The sequence below is a fragment of the Rhinolophus sinicus genome, chromosome X (assembly GCF_036562045.2).
Source record: "Rhinolophus sinicus isolate RSC01 chromosome X, ASM3656204v1, whole genome shotgun sequence".
Taxonomy (NCBI): domain Eukaryota; kingdom Metazoa; phylum Chordata; class Mammalia; order Chiroptera; family Rhinolophidae; genus Rhinolophus; species Rhinolophus sinicus.
Genome location: NC_133768.1, coordinates 94487752 through 94502096, shown reverse-complemented (window position 1 = coordinate 94502096; position 14345 = coordinate 94487752). Strand labels below are relative to the sequence as shown.

Here is a 14345-nt window from a genome sequence, read left to right as displayed (position 1 = left end):
TATACTTAATTCACAGTAACAACTTTAGTTCTATCATAAAGAACTAATAAAGAGGAATAAATATAATATTTTTTACATTTTGTACTGATTTTACTTTCAAAACATACTAAATTTCACTTTTTATATTTATTCATTCAAAGTACCTATGAGGTATGTAGGGGCAGAAACTATTTTTAGAAAGACTGATTGAAAGAATTGGAAAATAATATAGCCATGATCTAAAAGTAATTAGAGTCCAGGGTACTTAAATCCCAATCTAGCACTCTTTCTAATAAAATACTGCATTCATATTAAAATTTAGATTTATTCCTGCTTTGTCTAGGAATAAATGTATGAGATAACTCAAAGTATAAATATGAGCAAATATCTATAACACTTTGTTTTTTAAAAGCTATGGAAAAACCTAAGTGATAAGTTACATTGAATAGAATTGATGTGTTTATATTATTGAAATGTTTATCTAATGTATCCACATACTGATTTGCATATGAAGTCTTTAGTACTACTTACTTAATCAAAAATAAATTGGCAACATAGAAAAAAATAAACATAACTCTTGTTCATAACCTACAGTTGAAGCAATGAAAAAGTCAAACCCTAGTTCCCTGGCCCACAGATCATCACCCTACTTTGCACCATCTCAAAGTACAGAGGGTGCCAAAAAAAGGTATACACATTTTAAGAAGGGAAAACTGTATTAAAATTGTAATACTCAACATATACCGATAGCAAACGATGAATACAAGTCACGTTTGACTTCTGCAATGACAAGAGGTGCTCAAAGTGGTTACCATCAGCATCCAGACACTTCTGATTATGGCAAACTACTGCTTTAGCAACATTGACCAAAGTGTCCATTTGTATACATTTTTTTGGCACCCCTGGTATATACACTCTGTGGTCATTTAAATCAAATCCCCACTAAAACTGAGATTTGGTTGTGTAGTCTTTTATTAGGTGGTATGTGAAGCATACATGGATTCTCATTGCCTGTGCTCTTAGTGGAATGAAATGCTTCAGAAGAACACTTCGTACTACTTTGTGATAAGGTTGTTCTTTTGTCCTTGTTCAGAGATTTTCTCTGCTTTGTGATAGTGTTGAAGCTACGAAACTTAGACATTTGTGGTCCAAGTAAACCTGCCTCTAAATGGCACTACTGCATTTTTAAAAGATTCTTCTTTTAGCATGGTAATAATGTCACAAAATGCACACAAACAGCTCTTTCACTGAACCCCACTTCCATTCGTTCTGTGTCTATCAGGTTTTGCTGGACTGTTCTTTTGTCAGGTCGTGGTCGTTTGTGTTTAAGCTCTCAACCCAACTCTTGATAACATGACACTGCTTCACCCAAACCAACTGGCAAAATTCTATTGTGCAAACATTTAGTAAAAAGCTGAGCTAGGAGAGGACAGGTTCGCACTAATTGTTCTGCTTCGGTAAGGATGAAAGACTTAATGCATATAAAGCACTTTGAACAGTGCCCAGTACATGGTAAATACACAATAAAGTTAGCTGTGATTATTCAGGTGGACGTGCTGTAAAAAAAAAAAAAAAAAAGTTGGACATTCAGTTACCTTGCCTTATTCATTTTCAAGTCACACGAGTCCCTAGATACTTAACAAAACATCTCACTCTCCATAAATTTATTTTAAATATTAGGTTGGTGCAAAAGTAATTGCGGTTTAAAGGTTAAAAATAATTGCAAGAACTGCAATTACTTTTGCACCAACCTAATAGTTTCTGGACATACCAAACAGCTAGTTGATGTGCAATCTTTGTTATAGTATTAGAGGGAAAAGTAGCCCAGACTGTAGAAACATTTGAACTAGCTCATTCCTCAGTTTAGCACACGTCAAAGTGTTGGGAGACAATAGTGTGCTGGTTAGGAGTGTGAGCTCCTAGGCCCAGAGCACCTTGGTTCCAAGCCCAGCTCTGCTACATTAGTTCAGTCATCTTCAGGTGTTTCTTCACTTCTCTGTGTCTCTCTTCCTCAGTAAAACCCTGACCTCCTAGGCTTGTTTATTGTGAAGATTAAATGAGGTAATGCAAATAAAGCATTTTGAACAGTGTCTAGCACATGATAAATACATGATAAAGTCAGCTGTCATTATTCAGGTGGATGTGCTGTGAAAAAAATGCAAACCATATCGCAGTGTTCTATAAATCCCTTAAAGGAGTTTTGTCATCTTGATCACTTTCAAGGTATTAATGGAAAGTATAATTTTACAGTCTCTAAATGAACGTCGACAATTGTCACATACCAAGTAACATGAGCTAAAACTGTATATACAATTATTCTCCAGCAAACTCATAAATGGTCTGAATTAATTTGCTTCTAATGGGTCATTCGACCTTATGTACTAGAGTTTTGTATGTAAAGTCGATGTAAAACATGAAACAAAATAAAACCAATTAAATGCTCTGGTTATCTTTAGTAGAAAAGTAAGTGTAAAAGATTAGCACACTGATGTTTTACACTACCTGGTTTATTTCACTGTATCACTTTATAAAGTATTTTTTTCTAGAATGGAATTTTATTTACCTTATATAAGAGTCACATAAATTGGATTCATTTTTTTCAGAAAGACATGTTTTCTGAATTTTCTAATTTTCATGGAAGGCACAATGAAGCTAGAGTAGATTTGTTTTATTTTGTTTTTCCCTCACTAAACTAAGGAGTCCACTAGTTAAAAGGTATTGGTTAGACTATCACCATGACCCTAGAAACCTTTTTGTGATTAATATAGAGGGTATATGTTTTTAAAGACCACTACATCCTTACAAGTGTACTATTTTCCCAATAACTCTTGTTCCAGCTGTTGAAACTGACTCGAGGAGGTCAATGAACAGATTTTTAAATTACTAATTAACTTTTTCTGTTCTTTGCTTTGCTTTATTTTTTCCTTGTTTTAGATTTGGAGATAGCCATTCTTCGGCAGAGGTCATATTTCAAATTCTTTTCTGTAAGAATATGAGACATTTATGGTTGAGGGATTGATTTGTTTTAAAACATAAAACCTCCACTTATCATTTTATCTTCTTTAAACTAACCCCATTTCTAGTTACATTGTTTGTGAATGGCCTTGTTTAGTTCTTTAAATACCAGGAACAGTTTCAAAATCATCAAATATTAACTTCTCACTGAAAGCAGGTGAGCTTAACAAGGTTACTATATTTACTAAGTTAGACTGAGAAAGGATCGTTTAAAAACGTATTTTTAAAAAAAGTAATCTCAGCAGTTTTATCTAGAACTTTGTCAATTCCGTTCACATCTCTGAATTACATTTTGGATGAAACTTAATATACTTTGTAGATATTCAGGCCAAGCAGAATAGATCTTTATTTTTAAAAGAGAAAGAATTTGTATCAATAAATTGCTATTTTTAAATGGCTGCAGAACGGTACACAGTAAGTCGACCTAATTTTAAGATGACTCCCTTGGCAAAAATATGCCACTTTATTTAAATACGCAATGCATTTTGAGTTCAGAGTTTTGGGGAGGTGATTTTTCTGATAGTTTAAAATGCCTACAGTTTGAATAACAAGTTAGCACAAAGGTTTCACTAAGACCTTTGGTGATAAAAAAATATATTATCATTAACAAAATGTACACGTAGTCCGTGCCTCAAAGTATTTTAACAACAGTCCATGTCACCAAGTAAAACTTTCTGCTTGGAAATTGCATATTTGATGTTAATTTGATAGGTAGGATTGTGAGGAAAATACTTATTTAAAAATGGATGCATTTGGCTCTGTTCGGGGTTTGAAATATGATTTCACACTTAAGAATTTAGCAAGACCCTATAAACAACCATTTTGACATCATGCTTTTAATTTTCTTTATCTGAAAGAAGACTTATGTTTAGCAAAAGAGGGATAGATTTTCATCTTTGTGCCTCTAATTTCAAAATGCAGAGGTAAATCAATAACTATATCTGCCCTTTATATAACCTCTGGGTGGAGGGGTATGTGGCTGGCTATAGTGTTGTAACTATTTAATTTATTCTTAGCAGCATACTGAGCCGTACAAGGATAAAGTGTTTAACTGTGAAAAATAATCCAAAAACAACAAAAGAACAAGACAAACAAATGAGAAACAGAAACTCATAGACACAGACAATAGTTTAGTGGTTGCCAGAGGGTAACGGGGGCGGGGGGTGGGGGGTGGGAGATGAGGGTAAAGGGGATCGAATATATGGTGATGGAAGGAGAACTGACTCTGGGTGATGAACACACAATGGGATTTATAGATGATGTAATACAGAATTGTTCACCTGAAATCTATGTAATTTTACTAACAATTGTCACCCCAATAAATTTAATTAAAAAAAAATAATAATAATCAGTGCCTTTCTCACCTTACACTTTCCTTGTAAGTTTGCAAGATATTTGTCTAAATTTAATTCTTCTTTTTAAATTTCTTTTTACTTAAGGACAGGAAATTTAATTTTGCCAAGTGGAAACCCCAAGGTTTAAGTTGAGTGCAGAGCTAAGACCCTTAGGAATTGAAGGGATTGCCAAATACGTTCTTATTTCCTAAGTTTTAGTGCAGTTAAAACTCTCTTGAGACCCTTAAGTCATGGAAAACCTAAGGTAACTGGCATGGGTTCAAGGGACAGAAGTCACAGTGTAGGAAATCCAATTAGACAGAGAAGACCTGAAGTTGTAACTTCAGAAGTTACCCGACTAAAGCATTCAAACAAAAGAAGAAAAGCCCCAGCAGCGATTTGGAAATATAGGACAGAACTTACAGCTTTGGCAAGGGGTATTGGGAAGATGATTGTGGAATCTTTATAGCAATCATAGGAAAAGTCACCATGTTGTTACCTTTTGGGAAATCAAGTAAGCAGATTCTCGAATAACGTTGTTTTGTTACTATAAAACTGATATGGAAAAAAATGGATTCCCACCAGGGGCCATTGTGTGTGCTTTCTCCGAATCCTCTGGTTTCCTCCCACATCACAAAGATATGCATGTGAGGTGAAGTGGCGTTGTCTGAATTGTCCCAGTCAGAGTGAGTATGGGTATGAGAGGCCCTGGGATGGAAGGGCGGGTGTCCTGTCCAGGGTGGGTCCTCCCTTTTTCCCTGAGCTTCAGGGATAGACTCTGGCCACCCACGACCCTGAACTGGGATCAGCAGGTTGAAAAATAATTCCCTTACTTGTTTTGATTCATTTTTCTTATATGTATTTATAGCTCACATTTATTTCAGTGTTTCATATTAGAAGTGTTTGGGTCTTTATTAAGTTTGGTGATGTTTTTGTGACCAGAAATATCCTATGGGAACTTAACTCTTGTTTATATCAATTAGCCTGCAATAAAATTGGTTTCGTCATAGTCGTTTCACTTAAAGTCTCAGTTTCCAAGAACCTATTGATGACGTTAAGTGAGGACTTACTGTATAAGCAAAAATGTTAAATGTCATTTTAATGGAAGATCCAGTTTTTTGGAGTTCACTATATTTTTATATTTAGGAGAGAAATAGAGAAAACGTATGAAAGAAAACTAACTTGACTTACAAAATGCCACAGGACTAGGTTTGAGCTTTGGTAGGAGGAAGTTGAATTAGGTCAGTATTTTCATGAGGATACTCTAGTGAGATATGTTTAAAGGTGTTTTTTTGTTTTGTTTTGTTTTGTTTTTAAAGTAAAGAAGGATGGCTTCTGTGATTAAACTATGCTGGGAAATGCTGAGTTGACAAAAGTAAGCAGGTTTCTTTACTGCAGGACATATAAGAGAAACTTTACTACGCTCTGGTGTGTTGTCAGTCTCCAAAAAAAGGAATATAGTTTGCCATTTCTTACAAACATTGAACCAGGAAACTCAGTTTTTGAAGCTTCTTGGGAATGGTGGTCTGCAGTACACACTCTGGCAAATGATGGACTAATTGATCTCTAAGACCCTTTCCAGCTTTACTATTTAATATTTCTATGACATGTTGTCTATAAACATATAAATTTCCCCAGTGCAATACAATTTCATTCTTTCTGACTGCTAATTCTGCATCTCTGTTAATTCCAACAAATGAGTCTGCCTTCTTAATGAATAAAAAATAAATTCAGGACTGTGTCTAGAAACTGATTCCTAAAGATTCATAATTGCCACTTTTGTGATATACATATTCTGTAATGTGGGGTTATTATGGATTGCGATTTTTCCTGAATATGTATTTTGTTCATTAGAATTAACTATGACCCTCTACTTCTCCCTCTCTTAACATGCATAATCAAGGGTTGACTGAAAAAGAAATCTATGCAAATAATGGCTATTCATGCCATTTTCTGTTTTGAATACGTAGCTTCATAGATCTTAGGTGTGCATGTAGAAACATAATGCTTAAGCAGTTATTTTCCTGGGGTTCAATGGACAGCTTTTGCTTGAATTTAAGCATTCCACAGACAGAGCTAAAGAAAACTGCCCTACTGACTCCCCTACACACATATAAAAAAACCTTAAAAACATGAAACCCTCATCTTCCTGTAATAATTCATATGTTCAAAAACTGTGTATAAATTTAGAGTCAGGAGTTAGGCGTGGTGGTCACTCATCATGCCTCTCTTCATCCTAACCTGAAGGAGGAGCTCTGGTAGGCACCAAAGTTATTTGAATATGCAGTTGCTCCACCGTGGGTGGGAAAGTGGCCTGGCTGACAGAGTAGAGAGCCGTGTGAAGCTTTTGGTGGGAGGAGCCATGGAATAAAAAACTGCTTTCCCCAACAGTCAACTTCCTTAAATTCCTTGTAGCTGGTCAGGTAAGCTGGGACTGAGAGTGCCTTTTGCTTTGCTTTGGGCAATTGAAGGCCAAATAGAACCTGGGCTGATTCCATGGAGAGGGCTGCTTACAACTTTCAGGTAAAGGAGGTAAATTGGGTTTCGGAGAATTTGACTTTGTTTAGTTCAACTCACCAGGGTAAAAAAATAAATAGGGAGAGGGTTGACAGATAATGTATATTGTGTTGAGCATACTTATACTAAAACGTTGTTCGTTGTTTATCTGAAATTCAAATTTGATTGGGAGTCCTGTATTTTCATTTGATAAATCTGGCAACTGTAGATAGGATTCTAGGCAGAAGCCCTAGCTGGGAAGAAAAGGTGCAAGCAACTGGTGTCCACTTTGTCCTTGTTCTAAATCTCTGTGGTAGGTGACTGGATGGGGTGTCCAGAAAAGGGAGCTGAGGGAACTCTAAGAGCAGGAGATTTGACTGACTGGGGGCTGAAAGAGACACCCCTTTTGTGTTGTTTCATAACAAACTGTAGGTAGTAGTAAGTAGCTTTTTGAAGTTGCATGATTTTATGTGTATTTTATTTCTTGGAGTAACAAATTGAATGTCATGATTTTTTTCTTTCCTTTTTTTCTGTATTTTAATGATGTTTTATGTCCCCAGCCATCAACTACTTTAAAGACAGCTTCCACGAATATTTAGCAAAAGAAATGCCTTCTGACTTTTGGTAACTTGGTACCAGTGTGCGTCAGTTGTCTCTGGGTTTTAATTTGATTCTGGTTGGCTGTTTTGTAACAAAGAGTGCATTCTTGAGGATCTTACTACCAAACAGATATTCAGTTAATATTTTCCTAAAACGATTGAAGGTATTTGATTAGATCAGGGGGAAATTGGTAAGAGGGCAGAAAGCATTTTGGGGTATTGGTGAGGCAGGCTTGGTTTCACTGTGAATGGCAACTATGATTTTTTTGTTATTCGCTCTTCAAAAAATTTAAAGCTCATGATTATTTGAAAATAAATGTTTAATGTGAATGCAGTTGAATGTGCGTCTTGAAGTACAGGGGAACATTTTTCTTATAAGAAGTCAGCATATGCAATAGAGATCCACAAGAAGGCCCCACCCTGTGTGATTGTCCACAAGCCAGGTATTCATTCCATCTTTATCCAAGTAGCCTCTGGGAATTTGACTTGCAGCTTGTTCAGAGAAATGCAGGGTGGGAGTGGAGTAGTTTGAGAAGGCAGTTTACAGTAAGCCAACCCTGGAAATGTAGTGCTCTCCTTGGGCAGGCCCAGGTGCTGTTTAAATATGAATCTAATGCAGGTTCCTTTATTCAGCTCTGTGGGACCCTATATCCTGGGGTTTCTTGTGACCACAGACCCCTGGAATTAGACCAGAGTTAGTGTCTGTGTGCCTCATGGATTCTTGACACTTCTGTTTCAGTTATACTGAATTACCAGAATTTTTCAGCCATGATGGTAACATGCACTTTTGGGTATATATTCATAGCAAATAAAAAAGTTATGAACTAGCTATTTTCTGGACCTGAATAGAATAACGGTTCATTTGGAACAGAAAACCAGGAACAGCCTCAGTCATGTGTTGTTTATTATTCTCTTCTTGGAGGAAGAAAAAAGAACTTATGAAAGGAAATAGCAAGAGAGGACTTAGGCTTCTAAGGCAGACTTAGTGTTAGGCCATACAAGATTATTCTTACAAAGGTTATTCATTCATTTAGCCAACTTTTATGGAGTAGCCACTATTAACCAGGCACAGAAACATTCCTGGAGATTCAAAGATGAGGAAGATATAGTCCTGCTTTTAGATAAGCTCAAAGTCTAATGGGGAGATAGGCATGCAAACAATTTATCACAGTGTACACAGTGATAAGTGCTACCATAAAACTGAGTACAAGGTGCAGCTGGAGGCACAAAAGAGGGAGAGATAAATGGGAATGGGGGTGGGGAGATGGGCTCAGGAAAATTTTTACAGAGGAAGAGTTATTTGAACTGAAAATCCATTAGTGAGAATCTAAAAACTTGGCTTCTGTCCTTACTGAGCTGCTTGTTAATTAGGACAATTCACCTCACCTCTTTGGCCTTCACTTTCTCTCTAAGATAAAGGTGCACAAGATGTTCCTTAAAATCTGTTTCAGTGCACGAGATGTTCCTTAAAATCTGTTTCAGCCCTAAATGTTAGATTCTGGTAATCAAGTTATCTTAGTGGGCTATTTCAGAACAGTGGTGTGATTGTTGAGCCTCTTCCTCCCTTCATCTTTTGGAGGGCACAATTTGAAAGCTTTCTTGAGACAGATAAGCAAGAAAATTATTCTGCCCTCCTCCCAGCCTCTTATCTATTGGAACTTGGTGTCTGGTTTGCTCCAGTCATTGCCCTGTATATGTGTATATGGAATATCAAGAAAGCAGAGTTCAACAGCATAAAGAAATGAGATGCAGTGCTGACTACAGTGGTGGGGGATGTACTTGGCTGGCCTTCTCCATGGGGTCTATGTTCAGCTTCATTAATTTTGCCTTTAACATATTCAGGAAATGGTTTATTATAGACCCTTTTTTTTTTAGTATATGTGCTGCCGAAGTGAGCTAGACCCTTTTTTTATATACATAAAAAAAGTCTGCATCCCAAATTCAAATTAAAACTTGTATGCAAAATTTTAAAGATGCTCTTCATGCATATACCTATATCGATATTGATAGATGGTACAATATTGGAGGAGAAAATAATGCAGATTATATCTATTTTTATAAAGACAGAATTCAAAGAGGATGAAAGTGGGAAATTTGCCATTAGTATGCTGACATCTGGCTAATTAATACTATTTATGTTGCTGTACCTCCCTCTTAGCTCTTTCAGATTGTTCTTAGTCTTTAATAGGTCTGTGATGGTTGTAGGAACCAGGCAACCTAGTACATATGATTTGTAATTCTAAAATTGCTATTACTTCTTCTGAGAGGCCATGTCTATGCATGTAAGTATGTTTCAGTGGAGCAGTATAATCAACCTATTCCATTTTCATTTAACACATGATCAGTAAAATGGAATAACAATTTTTTTCATAGAACAAATCGTCTCTTCGTTGCCTTTATTTAACATTTAACTTTTAACTCTTGGTAGTCTAGCAGAGCAATCAGATGCCTTTGTAAAGTTAATCCAGTTATTGTATTTGAGAGTTTTTTCCCATAATTCCAAATGTATTTGAAGAAGCAAGTCATTTTGCAAACAGCTGTTTCTGTTAAGATACAATGATTGACAAAGGGTAATTTTCAGCTTCCTAGGGTCCTTTCCTTATTCTGATGGATAGTAGAACTTTCTCTCATGAACATAAAAAAAAGTACATTTCACAGGGTTTTTCTACGACCAAGTGCGTGGAAAATCTTGCTTCTGACAGACTCTCACTTTCATGGCTCCCAAGACTTAGGTGAGATTTGAATCTCTACAATGCTATTTTTCTCTCTCAGTCAAAGGCTTTGTACTCATTTGTGAAAAACCTGAAGGTAGAAAAAAGGAAGTGGATTGAATTTTGGAGGTTTTATAAATGCTCTGTTTTTCCTTTGTCATCAACTTTTTGATGTAGATGTATTTTAGAAATTTCATTGACCATTTTCTCTCCCTGCTGCTTTTTGAGTGCATTTTCAAAAAGAGTAGGTGGGAAAGGGGCGTGGGGAGATTCATAGGTATAGTAGCACTTGTTTCGCAGAGAATCACTTTCCTATTTAATCACTTTGTTATTTTCTTAACTCAGTTACAAAGCAAAAGGCCAAAGAAAATGGAAAACGAGTGAAACTGAGGCAAGCATAAGTGAGTCTGTGCTCTAATGTCTTCAATGTGTTTTTTAATTTTGTATGTATAGGTAGGGGAGGGAGAAAGAGATTTATATGGCTTGACTAGTCTTTGCTGCTGTTTTTAGGATATAGCCAGCTCTGCCAGTGGATGGCGACTGTCCTGGCTACATTTGTAGAATTGTTTATGACATGGTCTAATGCTTTGCACTGAACACATGGCCAGTCTAAACCTGTGGGTCTAAAAGGAGGGCTTGCAACACCATTGACTTGGCTTGGGAAAGCTGAGGGGTGATTTTTATTTTCAGACCAAGATCCCTTCTGGGCTGTGTGATACCCAATGTGACAGGGTATCTTGTAGCCCATTCAGAGTGCTTAGCTAGCCTAAGGAAAACATAGGACTCTTTCTAATTCATAGTCATCGATTTTCCAAAGGTCAAAAACAATAGGTGATTACATATTGTACTGGGTAGTCCCTTCCCTGCCTCCAGCCCATCCCATCCATACATGCTTACCAAAGTCTTAATCCCCTACCAGGACTAAAAGCAAATGTTAGCCAATGTCAAAAAAAGTCTGCCCCCACTCCAAATTCCAATTAAGGTATTTTGGTGTATAATTAAGTTTGGGCCTCTTGAAGAATGAATACTATACAGAGGAGATTTATTATTACCAAATGTCGTGCATATAAATATATTGTCCTGAGTTCTAAAGTTGTTTTGAAAAAGACTTAAGGGGCTTGGTTTTCTTTTGAAACATTGTGTTCCACAGATAAAATTGATATTAAATTATTTGGTCTTCTCATCTGTTATTTGGATAGAAAAATGCAGATATTTTTGTCTTTTATAAGCTTTCTTTAACATAAGCAGCAGTCTCTGGTAACGTAGTATTGCTATGCGTCTGCATTGTTATAGAATTAAAATATCGATTCTGTTATTGAAAAGAGAATGCTTGATAAATCAAGTAAAATCTCATAAATAAGATGAACAAGTTTTTTCTTTAATCTTATGCTGCCTCATATTCCATACTTTAGTTTTAAAGCCCAACTTGATGTAATTTTTAAAGTGTAATTCTTTTTTCCTATTTCTGTATACTGTTTTGCTTTGTAAGAAAATGTTTTTAGTTTTCCAGAGAAAAGCTTAAGAAAAGTTATTATATGTAAAGGACAATTAGTATATAAAAGCACAAAGGCAGGTAGTAATTCTTTATCTGTAGATTGGCAAGAAATGTGCCAAATACCCCGTTTTCTCCCTTCTTTCATTCCTCTCCACCTCTGATTGCATTTAATGTAAATTATGTTAAAACTCTAAATTGTAACAAATAAATAGTAAAATCCTAATGTATTCCTCTTCTTCTTAAAAAAAACCTGATCTATTGTTTGGAATTTCTGAATATAAGAAAAGTCTTCATTATACAACTTTTTTGGAAAGGGGTTACAAAATGGTGTTCTGTATAAATGTCTGCAGTTGTGTTTGCCACTTGTTTAGGAAAGCTATCAAGGTGGGTTTTTAATCCTAAGGCAATACTGCTCAGCAGGTGCCTAATTTCTTTTTTCATTGCTGCTATGTAACTGTCTCAAAGTATGGGAAGTGGAGCAAGGGTCCTAAATGTGAGTAAGGAGGAAGAAGAAGAATAGTCTAAGGAGAAGGGCAGGAGTAAGTTATTTAGACCTGGTTAGGGGGCAGGATTTCCAAATGCCACTGCAGTTAGTGATAAAAAGGACAGAAATTCAGAGGAGGGTCAGAGGTAGAGATAGAGATTTAGGAACTGAGCAATTGCTGTGATAGATGAAATTTTGCAAGAACTTTATTTCTCTGGGGAAAAGAGATTAGAGAGGAAAGCAGAGGTTTTAGGACTGAACTTTGGGGAAATCTTTAATGTTAGGGTGTGGGAGGAGGAAGATAAATGCCAAAGTTAAAACTAGCATGCTTGGCTGTGGAAGCCACCAAGTGTCACTGCTTCCCAGGGCTGTTAATTCTGAGCCAGATAACCTCAATTATGCTGGGTGGAGGGTGGAGAATCTAAGGACTAAAATCCTTGTGATTATCTTTGCCTTGGTGCAGGTTGTGGTAAGTATAAAAAGAAGCTTATGTTTTTCTCTTAGAAGGCCTATTAATGGGCAAAAAGAATCTCCATTATTGTGATTTTTCATACATATAAGAATTTTCTTACAGCCCTTATGTGTGCTGAAATTATGTAGCTATTCTTAGGCTACTTTTATGAATTCAGAAAGATTGGATTAATACCATTCTCAACTTTTACTACCAATAAATTCTTCCTCTTCCAGGATTTGCAAAGAAATGTAAAGGTACATTGAAACTAAGATATTACTTGACTTTATAAATAATTTAATTTGATTAAAAATAAGTTGATCAATAGGAGAAACAAAAGGTTAAACCTGACAGAAAGCAATAGCTGAACCTTAATTTCTCAAGCTGTCTTTTAAGTTGTACCCAGCTTCATGCCAGGGGAGGTAAAATACTAGAGCCACTTCATCCAAGTGATCTAATATTTCAAAGAGCAGTTGGCATGCATCTGATTTTGCATTACGTGTAGCTCTATAAAATTTTGAAGGAGGCACCTTTATTCTCAATGAAATTATAGGAATGCTTTAATAACAAGATAACTAAATATGGAGAAGGGATTTTGTAAACCATTTAGACATCATAAATAAGGAAAATTCATAGCATGTGTTGAAAACACGTGATAAACGAATTCATTTTCTTCTGGAAATTCAGGTGGCCTAGCGACTTGCGCTCTTGGGTCCAAAAAAAAAAAAAAAATGCCCTTTTTTTCCTCCAATAAGCTCATGCACTATAAAGAGTCTTACCATCTGTGGAAAAAAGAATCGCTTGCAGTTGTGCTTGTCTTAAAAGGATTATGGTGGATCTAGTAATCCAAATGAGAGAATCATTAACTGCTTTGCATAGTGCTCATGAGTTAAACACAACAGGTTACATTTGACAATGTGATAAATATCTGTCCAGTGACATACTTTGCTGCAACATAGTAAACACCATATTTAGCAGCCATGTCAACATTTAGGCAACACCAAACACATGTTTGATTCTACAAGACTGACATATTATCATGTTTGGAAGTGCTTAAAAATTGCTGTGACTCCAAAATACACTTTAGTCTAAATTATCCAAGTCATCTAGGGCCATTGCCTCTGGAACCTAAAGAACAACATGGCTGCTAGGTGTAGAGATTTATTCTTTGGTTAACAGAATCTCAGTGGATTTCAGGATGTTTCTCACATTGTATGGATTCAGGAAGAATAACTTTAGAGCCAAAATTGTCCAGACTAATGGATCTAAAATTTATAAAATATATTTATGTGTATGTAGTTATTTATCATTTTCCCTCAAATTTCCTCATTGTTAAACATAGTTTTATTATTCTTAGCCATACCAGATTTTTAGAAATATTATTGAAAATTTGTCTAATTCTTCATTTTTTAGGGTCGGTGTGCTAGAGAGAACTGCAAGTACCTTCACCCTCCTCCACACTTAAAAACGCAGCTGGAAATTAATGGACGGAACAATCTGATTCAACAAAAGACTGCCGCAGCCATGTTTGCCCAGCAGATGCAGTATATGCTCCAAAATGCTCAAATGTCATCACTTGTGAGTCACAGCATTGTCTTTGAAAAATGTGTATGTGTGTCTTTTATTTTTTAAGACTACATATCTACATTGGAAAACCTTGTAGGGCCTTTGGGAAGTTAATTACAGAAGGATTTAGGACACAAGCTAATATGTTAATAGATACTACAAAGCTGTCCTGCATGTGAAGGGAGCAATCAGGTGTGTTCGATTTAAAATGGGTT

General features: G+C 35.9%; 1 protein-coding gene across 14 annotated transcripts in view; it reads left to right on the top strand.

The window, feature by feature from the left end:
- MBNL3 (muscleblind like splicing regulator 3) overlaps nucleotides 1–14345 on the top strand; it is a 158972-nt gene that overhangs the window by 108449 nt on the left and 36178 nt on the right. For 4 of the 14 annotated variants that reach the window (XM_019719120.2, XM_019719117.2, XM_074324259.1 and 1 more), the window contains exon 3: nucleotides 13978–14172. In XM_019719120.2, the coding sequence (XP_019574679.2) occupies nucleotides 13978–14172 (195 nt within the window). Of the gene's footprint in view, nucleotides 1–6726; nucleotides 6852–10479; nucleotides 10536–13977; nucleotides 14173–14345 lie in introns of those variants that run through there. The other 10 variants (XM_019719125.2, XM_019719118.2, XM_019719121.2 and 7 more) reach the window with 8 other exon arrangements.